This window comes from Notamacropus eugenii, chromosome 4, assembly GCF_028372415.1.
Source record: "Notamacropus eugenii isolate mMacEug1 chromosome 4, mMacEug1.pri_v2, whole genome shotgun sequence".
Lineage (NCBI taxonomy): Eukaryota > Metazoa > Chordata > Mammalia > Diprotodontia > Macropodidae > Notamacropus > Notamacropus eugenii.
The window spans coordinates 421,574,069-421,595,954 of record NC_092875.1 but is presented as its reverse complement, the minus strand read 5'-3'; the positions used below and the strand labels follow the sequence as shown (position 1 = coordinate 421,595,954).

The following is a 21,886-nucleotide window of genomic DNA, read 5'->3' as shown; positions in this document are numbered from 1 at the left end:
ATTTAGCAAATGAGTTGGAGAATGGATTGGAGTGGGGAGACATGGAAGGCAGGAAGGTGAGTTAAAAACTATTATAGGAGTCCATTGAAAGGGGATGGGGGCCTGAATTGGGCAGCCGGATGGTTCAGTGGATAGAGTGTTAGGTCTGGAGTCAAAAAGACTCATCTTCCTGCGTTCAAATCTGGCTTCAGATGCTTATTAGCTGTGTGATCCTGGGAAAGTTACTTTGCCCTATTTGTCTCCATTTCTTGATCTAGAAAATGAGCTAGAAAAAAAAGTGGCAAAGCATTCCAGGATCTCTGCCAAGAAAACTCCAAATGACTTACAAATAGCTGATCACAACCGAAACAACTCAACAACAAGGGCGTGAATTAGAGTGACAGCTATGTGAGTAGAAAACAACGGACATGTATGATAGGTGTTGCTACAAAAGAAATTACAAGGTTTGGTATCGAGTTGGAGTATGACTGATATTTAGAACCTAGGTAACTGGAAAGATGGTAGTGTCCTCAAGAGTAGGGAAGTTCAGAAGAGGGGAAGGTTTAGAGGAAAGAGTGTTTTGGACAGATTGAGTTTCAGATGTTTATGGAACATCTAGTTCAAAGTGTCCAAAAGACAGTTGATGATTCAGCCCTGAAGCTCAGGAGAGAGACTAAGGTTGGACATATACACCTGAAAATCACCTGCATAGAGATAATGATTGAACCCAAAGGACCAAATGAGATAATGAAGAGAAAACAAAAGAATGGAGTCCAGGAAATAACTTTGGTGTGGACTCACTGGAAATGGGTATGGCTTTGGTGAAGATGAAATAAGAGACTGAGAAGTAGTTGGATTTGAAGAAAGAGAACTAGAAGTCCCAAAACCCCAGAAGGGAGAGAGTATCCATCCATAAGAGGTCACCAGCAATGTCAGGGGCAGTATAGAGGTAAAGAAGGATGAAATTCAGGAAGAGGCCATTTGATTTGAAGATGAAGAACTCATGATAACTTTGGAAAGGTGATTTCGATTGAGATCAGAGGATCTTGAAGAGCATAAACAAAGGAAGTGGAGGCTCTAATTGTAATTTGCTTTTGTTTTCAAAGAACTTAGGTGAAAAGGAGAAGGGAAATATAGGATGGAATCTGGGACACTTGATAAGATTTAGTGATGGTTTGTTAAGGATGATTCAGACAAACTTGGGTTTGTTTGGAGACAATTGGAAAGGAGTTGAAGACAAGAAGAGATGGAGTAAAGGAGTGGTGGGGTATGGTGTCAGAGGTATAATACACAACTGGACACTTGGAAATGATCCGGTACAACTTCCTGTTTTCTCCCTTGCAACTATTAAATCTTCTATTTTCTAAATTTATCTACCACTATTTTTAAAAAATCTTCTCTTCCTCTTCCCTGTCCTTTGAGTTTCAGAGTAGTTCTCTACAATGCCTGAATTCTTTGCTTTAATTACTAAAATTCCATGTCTTTTGGGCTATTTGAACTTGGACTAAAACTACAGAAGATCGCGTAACTAGAGCGGAGGTTGTTCACCTTGCTTGTGAGTCATGGATCCATCTAACAGTTTGGTGAAGCCTATTTTAAATTCATAAAAATAAAATACATATGATTAGAAAGGAAACTAAAGATGTGATTTTTATTTCCTAGAGAAGTTCCCAGATTTCTTGAAATCTATCCCTGGATTCAACTCCAAGTTAGGAACCTCTGCTCTAGAAAGAGCAGCATTTCTTGAATGGGGACTATAAAAAAAAACTCCAGTGGAGACAGAGAACAGAACTTCAAACAGCTGAGTAGTCGAGGCAGCCTGTACATTAGAACAATTTCCTCACTATTTGTGTAACCACCTAGCCCATCTTCATTCTAAACACCTTATTGCAATATCACCATTATCAGCTTTCTTGCTCTCCCTATTTATCTCTCTTGACTCCAATTTAATAAATGTTTATTAAGCTTCCCTCCCAAAAGAATAAAAAATGCTCATTACACAGGAGAGAGTCAGGAAACCTTGGAGTTTGGAAGACTTCATCTCTAACATGTACTGATTATGTTGACCATGGTCAAATCCTTTAACCAGAAACTAGATGGGGCTGACCTTGGAGTCAGAAACACTTGAGTTTAAATCCTGCCTCAAATACTTTCTAGCTGTGTGACACTGGTCAGCTGACTTAACCTCTCTGCCTTAGATTTTTTTCATCTCTAAAATGGGAATGATATGTGTGAAATGCTTTGCACACCTTAAGGTGCATAAGGTGCACCTATTATTTAACCCATTGGCAACACAGGCAAGTCTCTAAGACTACACGTTACAGAAAAGGAGGTAATCTGCATGAAGTGGGAGTTGTCTCATCTACAGTTTATTATATTGATGACATCACAGGTAGAGAACCCCTCTCCTTCCCCAGTTCCTGAAATATATGTTAAATACCTCATTGTTTCCCTTAGATGTCAGGCTAAAGTAAAATGCTTTTATAGTTAAAATATTAACTTGCAGTTCTTGGGCATCTACTTCCATCTGGGAGGTTAGAACAGAGTATTGAAGTTTATACGTACTTAAATCAGAGTGCAAAGATTTCAGCTATGTTTAAAAAGATGCATTTTAAAAGGTCAGTTTTGAATAGTCTTTCATCCTCAATTTTAGGTCTATTCTAGGGAAATCATATCATCATTAATTCACTATTTCAATATTTTTGATTCTCCTAATCTTTAAAACATATGATCAGAACAGTTGTGCTTCTGGAAGGCTGTAGAAAACACATCTCATCCATATTGCTAGGAAACAGTCACTCAGCTGTATTTATTAAGCACTTTCTATGGGCCCAGTTAAGCACAAAATGCTTTGTCCAAAAAGGTTTATGTGAATCCAACCTGTACATTCTGTCTGCTTCTGCTGACCTCATCTAGTCTATCACAACAGAACTTAGTCAGGCCACTACAGACCATTGGATCAATGTACATAATTTCCCAAACACTCATTATTGTATATAGGTGCCAGAAGCTGCTAACAGCTGTTGCTCATGATGCACATGACTTATTGGGGATGGGATACCTGCAGATGGCTGCCTGGCTCAGTCAATAGAATGCTGGACCTGAGTTCAAATCCTGATTCAGACACTTGCTAACTGTGGGAATCCTGGACAGGTTACTTGACCACTGTGTGCTTCAGTTTGCCCATCTGTAAAATGGGAATAATAATAGCAGCTACCTTTCAGGGTGAAGTTCAAATGAGATGATATTTGTAAAGCACTTTGTAAATCTTACAATGTCATATAAATTCTATGGCAAATATTTTTATAACTCTATTTTTACATGGGAGTATAATATTGGTGAATTAGAACTTTCCCCCATTCTCCCTTTTCAAACTTGACAGACTGCCCACCACAGTGGTATATGTTTAATTTATAAAGCATTTATACTGTTGATCTAAAAAGGGACCAGATGTGAAAATCTTGGAGGACCTGGGTTTCAATCCTGACTCTGACTAGTGGTGAGGCTGGCAAGTTCCTTTCTTCTCTGAGCCTCAGTTACCTTGTACTAAAAATGGAGATAATAATTTGTATAATAATCATTTGTGGTGAGAGCATCTGTGTTGCAGTTTTATAGAGTTCTAGGAAGAAGTGTGGGCCCTCATTGTAATCATATAATGTGCAAGAGATTCTGACTTGGTGATTTTTTGCTGTGTCTTGTAGGGCAGGATTCCTCAGGCCAGTTTGTCATTTTCCCTGCTGATATCACGTATGCTGAAGAAGGTTCCAATGTCACCTTTTGCTGCATTTCCAGAACAGATAATGAGAAAATAAAGTTTTTTTATGAAGCCATATCTGTACAGGGAATAAAACTGAGCCCCCGTACGACAATGTTTGAAGTGAATAATGTTTCGTTTGTTAGAGAACATGGGTCAAATGCGTTTTGTGAGCTGAACTCTGATATCGAAGGTGTTGTCCTATATGTAGGAGGTAAGGACTTGAACTTTGTGTTTTTGTTCTCCTGTTCAGTGAAATATATTATTATAACCATTTTTCTAAAGAGATGTATATATAGATATATAATGTGTGTGTATATATGTGTATATATATATGTATAATATCCATGAATAGCCTTGATATTCCATAATGTTCCTTACTAAGATTAGCCTTTAGAAGATTTTTAGAAAGATGTCTTAGAGTGATACAAAGTTCTCCAAAGTCATGTTGATGCTTTAAAAACTGGCACTATAAAAACATAAAAACTATAGGTCCTGCTATTGGTCAACCCCACCTGGTTCCTATAATAATTACCATTTATTCCTACTCACTCATAGGTAAGTCAGGGCTCAGAAACATGGCTGAAGAGAGAAATGAAATCTTGGGCTGGAGAGTATCTTTGAATAATATGTCCTTCCTTCAGTAGTTAGGATGTTTATCATCCATGTGAAGATCACTCATGGCTCAGTATGTCCATCCCTCCCCGACTCCCAAAGGCATGTTATAGTGTCCAGAGGCACAGTTCAATTCCTAGTGATTCTCTTTATTTTTTTTAATTTATTTATTTAACTTTTAACATTCATTTTCACAAAATTTTGGGTTCCAAATTTTCTCCCTATTTGCTAGTGATTCTTTTTAGCTGAGAAACATATTAATATGCTTTACAGAAGCCTGTAGAAAATACACTAAGTGCACTTAACCCTAAGAAACTGGTTAATCAGGGGCAGCTAGATAACAAAGTGGTTAGAGCACTGGCCCTGGAGTCAGGAGAACCTGAGTTCAAATCTGGCCTCAGATACTTAACTAGGTGTGTGACCCTAGCAAGTCACTTAACCCTGATTGTCTCCAAATATGTTTTTTAAGGTGCTTAGTCAAATCAAGCTTGCACAGCCCTAACTTGGGACTCTACTGTGATTACCCTGTATTCCCTAATAACCCACAGACTCAGAATTCTCCTTTACAAACATTCTCCAAGAGGGGTTGTATAGACTTTGCTTGAAGACCTCTAGTAACAATAAATCTTCTTCCTTCCTGGGTAGCACATTTCACCTTTTCCTACATCTACTTGTTTGGATGTTTCCTCTTTCATTCGTTCTAAATCTGCCTTTTTGCAAATCCCACATACTGGTACTAATCCTACACTCTGGGATCAAGAGGAACACCCTGAAGACAGTCACGATGTTTTTCTCTAAGTCATGTCTTCTCCATACTAGATGTCCTCACTTCCTTTAACTGATTTTCATATCATGTGAACCCAAGTCCCTTTGCCCCTAGCTCAGTCAGTCATCTACAGGGCCACTAGATTCATGAGGCACCATTTTGAGGATATGCAAGCTTGCAGATGCCAGATTACTCACAGTGTTTCATGCAACTTATGTGGTGTTGTGTGAGCACAGTATAAGCCAGCAGCTTTGCACTATTTTTGTTTCATGACCCCCACAACTAGCACTACCACTATATTTATTCTTCACCCCTACTATAGTTTCCGCACCACCATTTCTTTGCTCTCTCTCTATTAAGGGTCAGTAAGAAGTCCTTGCTGGAGTTGGGATGTGAATTTCCTCTCCCCCACCACTCTTGGGGTAACTTTGAGCAAGTCTCTGAGCCTCAGCTTGTTCATAGCAAAATGAGAATGTTAACATTACCCCTACCTTATCTCACAGGGTTGTCATGAGGGTCAATAGGAACACATGTAAAAATGTTTTGTAACTGCAAACGTACTCCAACAGTATCTTTTTGACTGAGATAAAACAGCCTTATTTTAGAGGTAAAGTAAGACCTGAAAATACTGGGGTGAAAAAAAACCCAATGAAAGGTGAGTTTCCAAAATGGCCACCACATTATCCTATTCAAAGGAAATCTCTCAGCAGACAATAGACTAATTAGACTGCAAAATCTGCTAGTAATTACCCATTATCTTAAGACTATCATTCTCGGATCAACTTCTACATCCTTCTTTCTCAGACCAATAGAGATCCTTTCCTTGCCTTCACTAGTGAACTTGGGCAAAGAGGTTGGGGCTGAGGTTGAGTCTTCGGGGCTATCTTCCTCTAGCACCATATGGTATCCAAGGCTGAGATGGTGTGACTTTGGAAGAGGCCCCAGAATTCAGTCAGATGGAGGAGAGGGAGGAGAGGGAGGAGGAGGAATAATGATAATAATGCTTACTCTACTTGTTCTGTTTACGCATTTTTTCATGAGCTTCCTTCATCTTTCTCAGCTTCTGGTCCTTCACTATACCCAGCTCCACTATTCCTGGGGCAAAGGAATTTGCAGAAAGTTCATCAAGGCCAGGAAGTAGGTGGCATGGGTATCCCATCTTCCGTCCCACATCCAAAACATTGCCAGGAAGAAACCTGAATTCCCTGGGAATCCCCCTGGTGAATGAGGGAAGATAGTGGAGGATACAGAGGATCAGTTAATGCTGGGTGGACAGAGTTAGAACTTTCAGGATACCTAGGGGTATACAGAAACCCCAGGAGAGTCTATCCCTGACTGCCCTGCTGTGGGGGTCCAACACACTCTGCTACTGTGGTTTTTTCTACTCCTGTGGCTGAAATCCTTCTTCCTCTACTTTCCTCCCAGCACCTACTTCCTAGTCCCACCCCTCTGCACTCCAATATTCTTATTTTAAAACACCATGGGAAATGAGCTATGTTATGATATTATTGCAGTATTACATGTAAATTTTTACTTCAAAGTTCACCTTTGCTTCTTTTCTAATAGATACATTAATAAATTCTGTGCTTGGCTTTGCAGCCACGTTACCATTCCTTCTTTAACATTTCTTGCTCAGGGCTACACTTACATATCTCATTATGGCTCTGTCCTTTCATTCTGCTTGCTCACTAGGCCATCATCTCCTCAGATCCACATGTGGTTTTATCTTGGGTTGCTGGGCTACATTCAGCATTTATAACTTTTCACTTCCTCACCTCCAAAGGACTTCTATGAGTCTAGGGCTGCATGTTTACAATCGCAACTAAAAAAACTAACTTCCCAGGAGACTTAAGATGAGGTAAAGTCCAAACTTACCCTTCCCTCAGTCTCTCACTGACATTACCTTCAGGTGTGGGGAATCTGCAGCCTCAAGGTCACCAATTTTCCATCCCCATCCTAGTCTCTTAACATGGGTTATATTAAATCACTGACGAATAATGAAATCCTCATTGTCAGTGGAGGTGACTTGTGTTGTCTTGGGAATTCACCAAGGTTAGGTACATTCAACCAAACTAGGAAGATTTAAAGGATGATTCAGACCACTTACTATACCTGCTGTCTGAGGACCACCTTAGCCAAATGTGGAGAAGCCTGTTTTCAGTGGGCTGGTTGTTTAGGGATGAATTCTTTGTCCATGGCAAAGAATAGAAGGAAGGAAAAATACAGTTGTACAGTAGTTCTGCTTACCAAATACAATATCTGTATGATCTCATTTGATCCTCATAATTCTGTGAGGTAGATAGGGCAGGTGGTATTATCCTCTCATTTTACAGATGAGGAAACTGAGGGCTAGAAAGGTCAAATGATATACCCAGGGTCATGTAACTAGGAGTGCACAGAGCTAGGACTTTAAGCCAGGTCTTATGATTTCAGGTCTAGTGATTCTCCACATTTACTACACTACTTCTGCTCATAGCTTAGGATGGGTAGTCACCCACATTTTCTACCTAGAGAGTTGTCATAGGAATATGATAAAGATTGGACCTGGAATGGAGGACAACATGTGATCACTACCTGTGGTCATTAATGAATTGATGACTAATGGGATCACCCTGCATTCCAGGAGGCTGATTTGCTCTCATTCAATTTCAAGAAACTTAAATGTCTAGGTCTGCCCACTGTAAGTATGATTAATAACACAATGTTCATGTCTCCTGTGTTTAAAGGCTTCAACCTTAGTTTTGCCAACAGCTTTCGTTTATGTTCATAGTACTTGAAGAGCCCAAGGATTTTTCTTGTCAAACTCGGGACTTACAAACCTTGAACTGTACCTGGGATCCAGGAAGAGACACATTATTGCCAGAGAATCTTCCAAGCCGCTACAGTTTATTTGAATGGCAAGTCATGTTTTCTGGTTGAAGCTTGGTAGTATTCCAGCCCTCCCTGTGCAGGATGTAAAGCCAAAAGCTTCCCTGAGATGTTACAGAAAACTGAAACAAATATGCCAAATTGCTGTCCTTTAAAGGGTTACTGGTCTGCCCTGGCTCTGACCAAAGTTTTGCTAAATCTAATGAGTCAGAAGGAAAAGTTGTAGATCCAAGTGTGAAAATGCAATCTGATTCATGACTTAGGTCCACCTAATTTCCTACTTTTCTTATAGTGGCATGATGTTTACGATTATAGAACTCTCTAAAATCTATGCAGTACTTTGTATCTGTTGTCTCATTTGATTCCCACAATCATCTTGTGGGATTGGTACCATAGACATCTCCATTTTTGCTAATGACAAAATTGAGAATCATAAAGATTGAGTCATTTCCCAAGGTCACAAATGTGACGACTAGGACTCAAACCCAGAACTTCTTATTCTAAGTCTGGTGATCTTTGTGAAAGTTACACAGTTCTTTGGCCAATGGAAGTTACGGGAAGTCCTAACTATCCAGGAGGAAGAAACGGGAGGCACCTTATTGTTAAATAACTGGCAGTTATATAGTGCTTTAAGATTTACAAGGTGTTTAACAATCATCTCATTTGTTCCTTGCAACAACCCAGGGCTATTGTTAGCCTTATTTTACAGAGGAGGAAAATGAGGCAGGCAGAGGTTAAAGGATAGAGTCATAGAGCTAGTAAGTATCTGGTGTAGGATTTGAATTCAGTTCTTCCTGATTGCAGGCCCAGTGCTCTGTCCACTGTACCACCTTGTTACCCCTGTAAGAATGTAAAATTTACAAAAATCAAGTTGTTTAAATTCTATTTTTATTGTCCATAATTTTCAGTGGGGGAAAAAGTGGACATCTTCTACTATTCCCAGTAATATAACATGGAACATTCTGGATATGCTCCCTAGGCAGGAACAGGTCTGTTTTTTTACCAAAATTATATTATTGTAATTATTTGTTTGTTTTAAAGGTTTTCCCAGAAAAAGGATGATTGTGTTCACAGAAATTGGTGTACCTGGCAACTGGCCCCAGACATGCAGGACACATATAACTTCACCCTGATGGCTGAAAATAAAATAGGAAAGAGAAGAACGAGCATTTTCTTCAATGTGACCCAACGAGGTGAAAATGTGGATAACAAAATAAACTATATGATCTCTCTCTCTCTCTCTCTCTCTCTCTCTCTCTCTCTCTCTCTCTCTCTCTCTCTCTCTCTCTCTCACCCACCCTCACCCTCCCTCACCCTATCACCACCATGTAATGTGCTGTCTCTTCCTCTCTTTGTCTTCCTCTCTCTTTCCATCTCTTTCTCTTTTAATCTCTCTCTCTTTCTATCTCTTTCTATTTTTCCATCTCTCTCCCCCTCTCCTTTCCTTTCCCTCTTTTTTCTCTTTTTTTCATCTCTCTCATCTTTCTCTTTCTCTCCACACCCCCCACATATATACACACACAAATATACATATATATATATATACATATATAAATACATTAATTTCTCCTGCCACAAGATACTGTGAAAAGGGCACAGAGTCTAGCATCAGAGGACCTATATTTCCATCTGTACTGTTATCTATCCAATTAGAGAATGGCTCTTTTCCTTGTAAATTTGATTCATTTGTTTATTTACTGTAGAAATAAAACCTTTATCAGAGAAACTTGTTCCAAAGGGTTCCCCGCCCCCCAGTTTCCTGCTTTTCTTCTAATTTTACCTGCATTGGTTTTGTTTGTGCACAATCTTTTTAATTTTATTTAATCAAAATTATCCACTTTGCCTCCTGTGAATCTTTCTACCTCTTGTTTGGTCATAAATTCTTCCCCTGTCTGTAGATCTGACAGGTAATTTCTTCCATGTTCCTCTAATTTGCTTATAATATCATTCTTTATGTCTAAATCATGTACCCATTTTGAGCTTAACTTGGTATACAACGTGAGATGCTTTTCTCTACTTAATCTCTGTCATACTACTTTCTCAATAGTTTTTTATGGAATAGAGAAGTCTTGCCTCAGTAGCTGAAATGTGAGTTTATCAAACATTAGCATACTTTGCTCATGTATTTGCTTCTGAAAAATTGTGTACCCGATCTGTTCCATTGCTCAATCCCTCTTTTTCTCATCCAGTATCAAATTCTTTTGATGATTACAGCCATGTAGTATAAAATTGGTGTGGTACTGATAGACTCCTTTCCTTCTCACTTTTCCTAAGATGGCTTCCCAGTCACTATGCTAAGTGAATATTTATTTACCTTTATAAACCAGATGTAGTAAGAATTTGGGTTTCCAACATGAAGAACACATTTTTGGATCTATATTCGTGTTTTTTACTCTCTTGACAGTTCAGCCGAAGTTTGTTGGTGAAATATCTATTGAAAATGTCAGTGCCACAGAGGCTACATTGACATGGGAGATTATACCCAACCAAAAAAACCTCAGTTTTTTGTGTCAGATTGAAGTCTACCATGATGGAAAAAGAATAGAGGTAAGAAATGGTCTTTGACTCATGGAAATGCACTGTTGAAAATTATTTAGACCTTTCTTCTTGATCTCTGGCATCAAAGGATGTATGATGTGGCAGGATCTCCACTAAAAAGTCTTTGCAATTAATTTCTAACTGTTGATTTCAATCCAAATCAGAATAGGTCTGGCCAGAGTGGTAACTGGGAACTTTTGTGTCAGGGTCACAGATCAGAAAATGCCCATGGGGCAAAGAGAATAAAAGGCACCTCATTTCTTTTTAGGTGAGAAGGGAAAGCCATTGATCTATGGAGGGAAGATTGAGATCTTGGGATACTGATAGAAGGGCACTTTGGGGGGGATAGTTAGGACAAGGTGAGGGGGAATCTCACCCTAGAATGAAATATGGCAATTTTCTATTTTTAATAGTTAAAATTGCTAACTGGGTGTTCTATAGCTTCAGTGATAATAAAGGACCACAGATGCTATCAAGATCCTTTAATTTCCATTCTGTCTTAGGTTTGGTTCTGGACCTGGCTTTAGTTTTAGGAAAATGCATACTCACATCAACTCTGTTTGTCATTTCTTCTTTGATTTACCAGTACAACACTTCCAATTCTGAATTCACTTTAAGGAGATTACAACCTTATGCAGCACATTCAGCTCAAGTACGCTGCTGCACAGCCTATCACTTTTGGAAATGGAGTGAATGGAAAAGCAAAAGCTTCACCACAAAGGAGGCTGGTAAGTTTGATCCATTGCAGTGCAACTCTAGGACATTTGTTGCTTGAGACTCACTTGCAGACTCATGGTACTACTTAAAACTTAAATAATGAGAGGAAAGCATTAGGGTGCTGTGGTCTAGTTGAACGTATTTCTAAAGACATTTCCTTTATCAAATATGTAATTTTTTTAAATGGAGGAGGGGTAGAGGGTGTTAGTGTATGAACCTGTGATTTCATTGGTGAAAGGAAATAAATATCTTCATTCACTTCAGATCTATAGCTGCTTTGCCACTTCCTGTTGCAGAGAGCTGCCTGGGGCTGTGAGAAACTGAATGACATTCTAGATCACGTAATCAGTAGGTATCAGGCAGGACTTGAACCCAAGTCTTCTTGGCTCTGTGGACGGTTCTCTGTAGGCATTAGGCAAAGTGAATATTAATTTACCTTTATGTAACATTTTGAGGTTGTGACTTGCCCTGGGTCACTCAGCTAGTATGTGTCTGAGGCCAGATTTGAACTCAAGAAGATGACTCTTCCTGACTCCAGGCCCAGCACTGTATACACTGTACCATCTAGTTGCCCCATATTAAACGCCTACTATATGCCATATATGATGGTTGGGATGCAGATAATAAAAATAAAAGTCTCTATCCACAAGAAACTTACGTTCTGATAGAGAAAGACAACAGAGGGGTAGTGACCCGCGAGGATGGCTATGTTCTGTGATGTCACCTGTAGAGTTGGAAAGCAATTGATTGGCATGGATTATCTAGCAACAGTAATATCCATGTGATTATCATTCCCAGAGCTAGAAAGAGGGAAAGGACAAGAGTACCTGGCCAGAGAGGAGCAGCATCCCTAGCTAGCACTTAAATTTTGATCTACTTCCTTCTCCAGGGCTGCTCCACTATATCACTCTTGACTCTGAGTGTAAGTTGTAGTTAAAGATGGTATCATTCCATGAAATTTTAATTAAATAAATTTTAATCAGTGGCTTTTCTTTCTTGCCCTTAATTAGGTCCTCAAGGCTTCTTTGGTTGCTTCTGTTGCTTTGAGTGTTTTTGGAACCAGCAACAATTTATCTGTTGGGTAAATAAAAAGAGTAATGGAAGCTGAAAAATAGGAACTACATTAGCAGTTCCCTGTGGTACTGCTTTAGGTTATGAATATCCAAAACCCTCCTGTTACTAACAGAGTCTTGATACCAACCCCAATGAAAGCTCGATAATTTTTCTCCAGGATGATGACTAATAAATGGAGCATTTCCTTAGTAGTGACCCTGTCCCACCCAAATCATCATAGAGTCAAAGATCTTAGAGCTTGATTTGGTCCAACCTCTCAGGTTAAGGTAGTGTATTTCCATTTTACAGATGTGGCTCAGACAAAGTAATTAGCGACTTTCTTATGTTCCTGTAGTATAGTCTGTATCCTAAAGGGGAAGCAAATCCTGGGTGTCCTTCCTCCTAGTGCAGTGTATTAGAAACACTGTCAGAAGAAAGGAGAGTTAGTGATATTTTTTTTCAGGCTGATGGATTTCTTGATTGTCTGTCACAGGAGATCATTTTAATGAAAAATTATTGAATCATTTACAAACTACTAAACAAAATAACGAACTTATAACTGGATTTTTTTTTCTCATCCATTGATTTTTTTAAAATCTCAAATAGACATAGATTTCATTTTTGTTTTCTAGGCACTTTACAGATGCATGCTCTGAGTTTTATAACTCCCCAAAATGAAATCCAATGTGCAGGTTCTATTTGGAGCTAAAAGAATTGATTTATCATGCTTAAGTGGTCAGTCATAGATAGAGTATTTTTTTTAATACCAACTTAGCTGGGAAGATTGTGCAATTTGAACAGGGATGCAGATAACGAGAGGAGGAGGCTTTTCAACTCCAACCCCTCCTGGCTCCCCATCAAGCATCTGTACAGCATCTTTGAGGCCAATATACACCTTTTGTACTTTTAGAAATCAGAGAAATCAGGCAAGGGAACAATGGTGGTCTGCCACCTTTGGGGATTCTGGCATCATGGGAATTTACCTGGCATACTTTCTATAGATTATCCAACCCTATTCAACAAATTCGATTTTATTCAATAAACATCAAGAACCTATGTTAAGGCATTATGTGGGGTTTTAGGGATACAATGGGAAAAACAAAGCTCTAAAGAAAAACCATTTATTGATGTGTTTTGTTTTTACCTCACTACCATTTCCAGACATACATATCCTCTCATCCCATCACTTCTCCTTCCCTCCATCCCAATTGAATCCTTTCTCATAATTAAAAAAAATACATTGTATTTGACAATGGATGCAACATTCTGCCTTCTTTTCTTCCCATCTCTTTGAAGAGAAGGAAGTGTTTTATTACCCATTCTCCAGGACCATTATTGGTTTTCCATTCCCTCGAGAGTTCATCTTTTTCTGGCGGGTTTTTTTCTTTCATTTTCATTGTTGTAGTCAATTGCTTATATTCTTCTCCCATTTTTTCTTATTTTACTCAGTATTCGTTGATACGAATCTTCCATTTCTCTGAATTCTATACATTGGTCAATTCTTACTACACATTAATATCTCATTACATTCATTTTCTCTACTTTGTTTAGACATCGCCCAGTTGATGGGCAACCAGCTTGCTTTTAATTCTTTGTTTTGACAAAAAGTACTGTCCCTACTCTTAGTGGCAATTTCCTACAGTCAAAAGGTTTGTAAGCTTAATACCAGATCTATTCAATTATAGATTATGGGTAGGGGAACATCCGAGATTGTCTAAAATTATGCTATTAGGCATAGGACTTTAGACCAACAACAATAAGTTAGGGTCCTTTAATTCTTAGTAATACTGTGGAGACAATTAGGTCAAGAGCTTGTGAAGTCAGCAACTTAAATATTATTTGTGTTTCAGTTGGTTAATGTTTAAAAAAAATTCTTTTGTGGTCTATATTGTAAATGCTTTAAAAAGAAGTATCACCTGATCAAAAGTTGGAATTGTTTTATGTGATATGAAGTGTGTTGAAAATGAAAAATAAAATGAAAAAGCACTGGCATGAGAATTTTTATCTATATTGGAACTTGGTGTCTGTCTTTGACAGAAATGTGTACCCTTCAGAAGCACCAGTTCTTAAGGCTAATTTCGGTCTTCATAGAAGCTATAAAACCTAATATCTGAAAGGGACTTTAGAGGACATTTAGTCCAAGTTCCTCATTTTATAATTGAAAAAACTGCTCTGCTCCATTCCCTTCACTCTTGAAAACTCTACTATCAGTTGGGAATGAAGGTGGTAAGTGTTGGAGGAATTAACTCCCAGAATTTCAGCAGTCAAAAATCAGTTGAGATTATGTAGTAGAAATTTGAATGGATCCAATTAGAATGTTGCTGGGTTTTTCCCTCTTTCTCCTTCAGTGTTTAGCAGCACACATACATGAGCAGAAAAATTGGATGGTAGGAGGTTGGGCAAAATTTTCTTTTCTGAACTAGAAATAGCCTGAATGTCTTGCCTATGAGCACCTGGTGTAATCCAACAACTTTTCTTTGGTTCACTTCAGCTCCCTCAGGGGCTCTCAATATCTGGAGAATTGTGGAACCTGTTTCAGGAGGATATAATGTGAAAATATTCTGGAAGGTAAGTTGTCTTGGACTCACGTTTCCAAATGCTTTCTGGATAACTCCCCCTGGATGTTCCATGGGTACTTTAAGGTCAAAATATTTGAAACTTAATTCATCATTTTCCTCCAGAACCAGTCCCTTTTCCTGACTTTCCTATATATTATCAAAAACATCCCCATTTTTCCCAGTGCTTGTAACCCCAGTGCCATCTTTGACTCTTGGTCCACTTCATCTCTACCCCTGCAACATTCAATCACTTACCAAGTTGTGTTTCCTCAATATCTCTCACATATGTTCCCTTATCGTTTTCACTACTACTACCTTATCTCTAGACTGCTGCAATAGCCTCCTAACCATTCTCTCATCCTAGTTATTTCCCTCCTTTAGGGTCCCCCCCAGATTAATCTTCCAGATGCGCAGTTTTGATCATTTCATTCTCCCAACTCATTGTGGTTCAGGGGAAAGACAGAGTCAGATGTCCTGGGTTTGAATCTCAGCTCTGCTCTTTACCACCTTTGTGATCTTGGGTAATTTACTTCTCCTTTCTGGACCTTAGTTACTCATTTGCAAAATGAGGGCATTGGGCCAAGTGACCGCTAACATCTCTTCTGCCTCTAAATCTATGACCCTACAAATAAAATATCCTGGCTAAGGATAGCAGAATGGGATTTTTAAACATATATTAGAGGTAAGAAGATCAAAGAAGGGCTGCCCCTGTTATCTAGAGTAAATGAAATGCTAACAGACAGTGAAAAAAGACAGAACTGCCTAATAATGATTTTATTTTTTCTCTGCCAAGGAGGATGGCACTGAAAAGCACAGGTAAGTGAGGAGGTAGGAGAACATAATTAAACTTCCTTCAATGGGTTTCAATCACTACGTCCATAGAAACTACATGCCAGAGTTCTGAAGGAACTGGTGGATATGGTAGTTAAATCTCAGTTGGTAATCTTTGAAAAGTCATGGATGAGGGAAGAGATATGAGAATGAAAAACCTGTTGTTTCTGAAAAAGAGAAGAAAGTGGCAATCTAGTGAACTTTGTTTTAATTGCTGGCAAAATTAAATTATTAAAGGCAGAGTTTGTGAGCACTTAGGAGGGGAAACAGAAGTCACTGAAAGGCAGAATACCTTTTTTTTCCCCATCCAAATGCATGTTTAATGACAGAAAAGAACAAGTCCACAGCAGAGAAGAAGAGTAATTATCAGTAAGGATCTGATAAAGTAACTTCTAGAGTAAAAGAGAACCTGTTATCCTTTGCTTTACGTAAAGTATGTTATTTTCGCTGAAGACACGGATGGCTATGAATGGGTGACTATGTATTTAAATTGTTGTGAGCGTGCTTGAATTTACAAGAAAAATCCAAACAACTAAGTCAATGAGTTCCTGAAATGGCAAATAGAAGCCAGACAGCTATAAGCTAGGCATTTGTTTAAACTTATTCATGGTTGTCCGTGATAGAAGGGATATACTTCATGAATTTTCTAATTATTTTCCACTACAAGCAATCTGGAACAGAGAAATCCAGTCCAGGATTATCTATCTATCTAAATACCCATCTTTACTCTTTTGTTTTTTTTTAAAAAAATTATTTTTCCCCAATTATGTGTTAAGACTTTTTTTTTAACATTTTTAAAAAAAAGTTTTGAGTTCCAAATTCTATCCCTCCTTTCTTCCCTCTCCTCTTTTCCTAATCTTTTCTCTTCCTGGCAGCTTGTCATACTTGAAGTCAGCCATCATATCTCTTTACCACCCCCTTCCTTTCCACTCTACCCCAGTCTTCTACCAAGCGCCCCTTCTCTGAGTTAAAGATTCTAAGTTCCAAATCATTTCTTCATTGCTTGGTTTCTAGTCACTATTCAGGTCACTCTCTACTGAGAGTGCTCCAGCTTGTCAGTTCCTTCCTAAAAGAAGGTTTTCCGAAGTGAGACTATTACTCTTATTTTGAACATCCAAAGACTGCCAGAAACCTGTAAGAGAAACCAAGTCAGGGGCCCTGGAAGGCATGGCACAAGAAACTCATACACACAGCAGAAGGATGGTCTCTGGCAGCCCAGTTCCTAGCCATATCAGGAGACAGGACCTGACCAGCACCCAGGCTGAATTCAACCCAGAATCCAAGCAGCTGACCTAGCTGGAAGGAGGAAAAACTACCTGAGGTTTGGCAGGAAGCCTGCTCCCAGTGCAACTTGACAACATTTGACAAGGGGTAGAGTCAACCAAAGGCTTAGATGATGAAAGGAAGAGATCAAGAAGGGGCCATGACCCAAAATGTAACTTGAGCCACCAGAAAACTTATCCCAAGCCCAGGGGGCAGAGAACAGGATCCCATTTTAGCTGCCTGTCCACAGCATCCAAGACTACAGTGGGGAGCAGCACCTGACCCAAGCATAAAGACTCAATCTGGAAACCAAGCCTGGAAAAATGAATAAGCAGAAGAAAATGCTGAACACAATGAAGAAATACTATGGATTTAGAGAAGACAGAGAGATAAAGCTAGAAAAAGTGACTCCACAGTCAGGCAATGGCCTCCTGGTATCTCAGGTCTTTATTCCTGGCTCCTTCCTCTGCCCTACCCATATACAAGCATATCTCATTTTATTATGCTGCACTTTATTGCACTTTGCAGATATAGCAGGGTTTTTTTTTTTCACAGATTGAAGGTTTGTGGCAACCTTGTATTGAGCAAGTCTATAGGTGCCATTTTTCCAATGGCACATGCTCACAACGTGTCCTTTTGTTACAGTTTGGTCATTCTCGCAATATTTCAGACTTTTTCATTACTATTACAACTGTTATGATGATCTGTGATCAGTGTTCTTTGAAGTAATTATTAATGTAATTGTTTTGGGGCACCACAAACTATGCCCATTTAAGACAGCAAAATACATTGATAATGTTGTGGGTATTCTGACTGCTCCACCTACTGGCTATTCCCCTATCTCTCTCCCTCTCCTTGGGCTTTCCTACTTCCTGTGACACAACAATATTGAAATTAGGCTAATTAATAACCCTACAATGGCCTCTAAGTGTTCAAGTGAAAGGAAGAGTTAATCAATGTGGCAAATTTCACTGTTGTCTTATTTTAAGAAACTGCCATAGCCACCCCAGCCATTAGCAACCACCATGCTGATCAGTTGGTAGCTGTCAATATCAGGGCAAGACCTCCACCACCAGAAACATAATTACTCACTGAAGGATCAGATGATGCATTTTTGATGTTTGCATTTTTTAGCAATAAAGTATTTTTTTAATTATGTACATTTTTTAGACATAATACTATTACACACTTAATAGACTGGAATATAGTGTAAAACTAATTTTGATTGCACTGGAAAACCAACAAATTCATTTAATTTGCTTTATTGCAATGGTCTGAAATCAAACCTATGATATTTCCCAGGTATTCTTGTAGATTAGAGATCTGAGAAACAGAAATCGTAGTATCTTAAGAGTTGAGAGAGATCCTAGAATTCATCTGATCTAACCTTCCAGTCATCTAGGAAATCTTATCTACTACATCTCTGACACAGATGGTCATTGAGTTTCTGTTCAGCTATCCCACAAGGCAGCCCATATCCTTGCTGGGCAGGTATCATTATTTTTAAAAAATTTGTTACTGAATGGAGATTCAACTTTTTTGGATTATCCCGGAGCAAATCTGCTTGTCCTCAAAAGTTTGAAGACAATCCACAGAGTCTTCTCTTCCACATGCTAAGAATCTCTGGTTAATTCAACTCTCCCTCATATAACATTGTTTCTAGAATTCTGACCATCCTAGTCACCCTCCATCTGGTTGAACTCTGGTCATAAAAATCATAGACCTTTTGAAGTGGAAGGGACATCAGAGGTCAGCTAATCCAATGCCTCATTTTACAGATTAAGAAACTGAAGCCTAAAAAAAAAGGTGAAATGTTTTTCTAGGATCAAAGTGTGCCAGGGCACAAACCCAGCTCTTCTGATTCCAAGTTCAATGCTCTTACACCTTCTTCCCAGTATTCCTGTTTTTCACTTGACTGCCAGTTCTCAGACCATGTCAGACTCAGGACATAGTTTAGGAAATTATACTCTGAATATACACAAAGACTACGACAAGGTAAACAGAAAGAACAACTGCAAAAAGGGAAAATGAAGCACTATGAGTTTATAGTGACCGAGGCTGGCCACAGAGAAGAGGTGGGAGAATGCATCTGCCTTCCTTGCTGAGGCAGGGATGCCAAACTCAGTACATTGGTTAGTTTTGCTGTGCTGACTTTTTCCCCCATTAAAAAAAAAACTTTGTTGTTGGGCAGATGAGAGGATATTTTCAGAAATGAATGTAAAGTAAAAAACAGAAGTTTCAATAAAAATCATAAATATTCAAACATATATGTACATATGTATGTGTTTTTGTGATTTGGAAATATTTGAAATTTCTAGGGAGAAAGAGATTTTTTTAAATGGCATGGCCTGTCAAGTGAAGACCATTTTGAAATGGTTCTCAATGTCTCTTTTCAGCCACTACCAACATGTCAAACTAATGGAAAAATCCTAAATTATAGCATAGCAATGGAAGCACTGGGGAAAGTGCCTAAGGTGGTGGACACCTTCTTTTCTGAACCAGAGAGTAATGGTACTGAAAAAATTATTGACCAACTACCCTATCAGATCAGCGTTGCAGTCATCAATAGTGTTGGATCTTCTACCCCTTCAGTCATTGTGGTCTCTGAAGATACTGGAAAAAGTGAGTATATATCATTTTTTAAAAAACTGCACAGGAAGTTATGGTGATATCATCTATAGCCTTTGATTTTTACATAAAAGGTTCTCCCAAATTGAAGAGGTAAAGAAAATTGTTTGTTGCTTCTCTAACGGCAACAAAAAGTTGTTAGTTGATTCTTCTTTCAGAGGGATCTTTTAATGGGTAGGCAGGTTCAATTTTAATTCCATTTGGGAACATTTGCACATATATGCACAGCGCTTTGTAAGGCACTGGAATGGAATAGTGCAAAGTCTTTGCCTTCAAAGAACTTTCACTTTAGTAAGGGGTTGGGACACTCCTTAGCACCTCTGCCAACATTCCTCCACCCCTGTCACTGACTCTCAACCTCCCTCAAATATGCAGATCAAGGTTGGGATGGGGGAGATGGGACCACAAAACACTACCCTCAGGATCCTTGTCAATAACTCTATCTATAAACGCTATAGCTCGAGCCCCCAGTGGTATATTTCCTGTTTAAAAAATATTAGTCACAAAAACTCTCTGACCTTTAACAAAATAGTTACTGAAAATGCAAAGAGCGTAATATTTATATAACCTTCTGCCCATAAACCTCCATCACATTCTTCCATCAATGTACTTAGTGTTCTTGGGGAGAGTAGGCACACATTAAAGCACTAGAGTAGAAAAGCACACATGTAGGAACTAATATCTAGTCAGGGTAATTTAAATCTATGAAACTGTAGACTTCAATATTCACTTTGTACTTTGGGAACTGTCCATAAAAGCTCCTTAATGGGTGTAGCTTCCATGTGAAACAGCTACTTCCATGATGAGCTGGACTTAAATCTCTCTTCTCATGTGGACAAGTTGATCCACTGGGCTACTTCTCTGATACTTCTTATTTGGGCTGTTCCTTAATAGAAGCTGTAGTGTCTGCCACTTCTAGCATTGGGATTAGCTGCAGCCTTTTGCTGAAGTAGTGTCCTATTCTTTTAGGGAAAGGTAGTGACCCTGATACTAAGATTGGCAAAATCCTCTGCAGTTCTGTGCCTTTGGCAGAACACTTTTCTTCTCAGCAAGACCAGGTGGAAAAGAAGAGAAGTATCTTTTTTTTCTTCACTTCTCTGCAGCAGATGACAATAGAGATAGATTAGGTATTTATTAGGTGTTTACTATGTTCCAGTCACTGTGCCTTAGCACACCTTACAAATACAAGCAAAAAAAAAAAAAAAAAAGACAGTCCTTGCTTTCAAGGAATTTATATCATAATGAAGGAAAACTATACATAAAATGAAAGTGGGAAGGGAACGGTACACATACAAGGGAAAGGTGGAAAAGTCCAGGGGGTCAGTAGTGAACATGATGTAGAAGTAAGCATGACTGGCCTAGATCCTTCCTGAAATGATCCTGGGCAAGAAAGAACTCATCAATCAGAGGAGAGGTGCATAGGGGAAGAGCCTCACCAGGATTTGAAGGCTATAGGTTTAGAGAAAAGTCCAGAGGGGTGGGGAGAAGAGTAAACATGGATGGCCCGAATGCATCCTGAAAGAGAGATTGAGCCTCACTTTGGCCAGCCAAAATCTACCTGGCATCAGGTGATGGCACAGAGATAGTTACAGCATCTTTTTGGTACAGTTCTGAAGTCTGGCGTTTTGTGTTTTATCTTTCTGTTTCTTATGCCCAAGACCTCATCACATCTTATGGTTAATAATAAAAATTTCATTTTCTGACTTTTGTCCTCAGGGCCAGGCATAGCAAATCTAATCCTTTAAATTGTCTGACTACTTTTCTCACATGACTTGACAAAGATCTTGTGCTCTTCAGAGCAGCACACAGAATCAGAGGCTATCTTTCCTTTAACCTTATATTCTTCTTGAATAGGGACAGCCTTTCATGACTGCATTTCTTTCATGTAAATCACAGTGTGATCAAGTGGATCACATCCCACTTGAGTGTTAGAATTGATTCAAACCGGACTGGACATAAGAGACCTGACATGGAAGAAGCAGGAACATCTTAAAGTATGGAAAACTTAGCTTGTCATGGAGGAGATAAATGTTCCATGACAAGGAGTGGCCTCCTTTTGAGGGAGAATTGAGATGTAGAATTTGCACATAGTGTTATATCTAAAAGCAGATGCTTGGATGGGAAGGGGAAACAATAACAGCCGGAGAGTAGTAATTAGTAGTCTTACCCATTCATAGGAGAAAGTGTTATACAGAGGAAAGAGGATTGGTTTTCAAGTCAGAAGTTCCATTCAAATTCTATTTCTGATACTTACTACTTTGTACTAAGGACAAGTCACTTGACCTCTGTAGACCTCAGTTTCTTTATCTGTAATGT

The 21,886-nt window shown here is 38.9% G+C and overlaps 1 protein-coding gene across 3 annotated transcripts in view; it reads left to right on the top strand.

Annotated features, from left to right (window-relative positions):
* OSMR (oncostatin M receptor) overlaps positions 1-21,886 on the top strand; it is an 83,312-nt gene that overhangs the window by 44,006 nt on the left and 17,420 nt on the right. For all 3 annotated transcript variants that reach the window (XM_072605771.1, XM_072605769.1, XM_072605770.1), the window contains 7 exons: positions 3,681-3,947; positions 7,885-8,011; positions 9,024-9,175; positions 10,387-10,529; positions 11,107-11,248; positions 14,782-14,858; positions 19,339-19,564. In XM_072605771.1, coding sequence (XP_072461872.1) covers positions 3,681-3,947; positions 7,885-8,011; positions 9,024-9,175; positions 10,387-10,529; positions 11,107-11,248; positions 14,782-14,858; positions 19,339-19,564 — 1,134 coding nt within the window. The remainder of the gene's footprint in view (positions 1-3,680; positions 3,948-7,884; positions 8,012-9,023; positions 9,176-10,386; positions 10,530-11,106; positions 11,249-14,781; positions 14,859-19,338; positions 19,565-21,886) is intronic.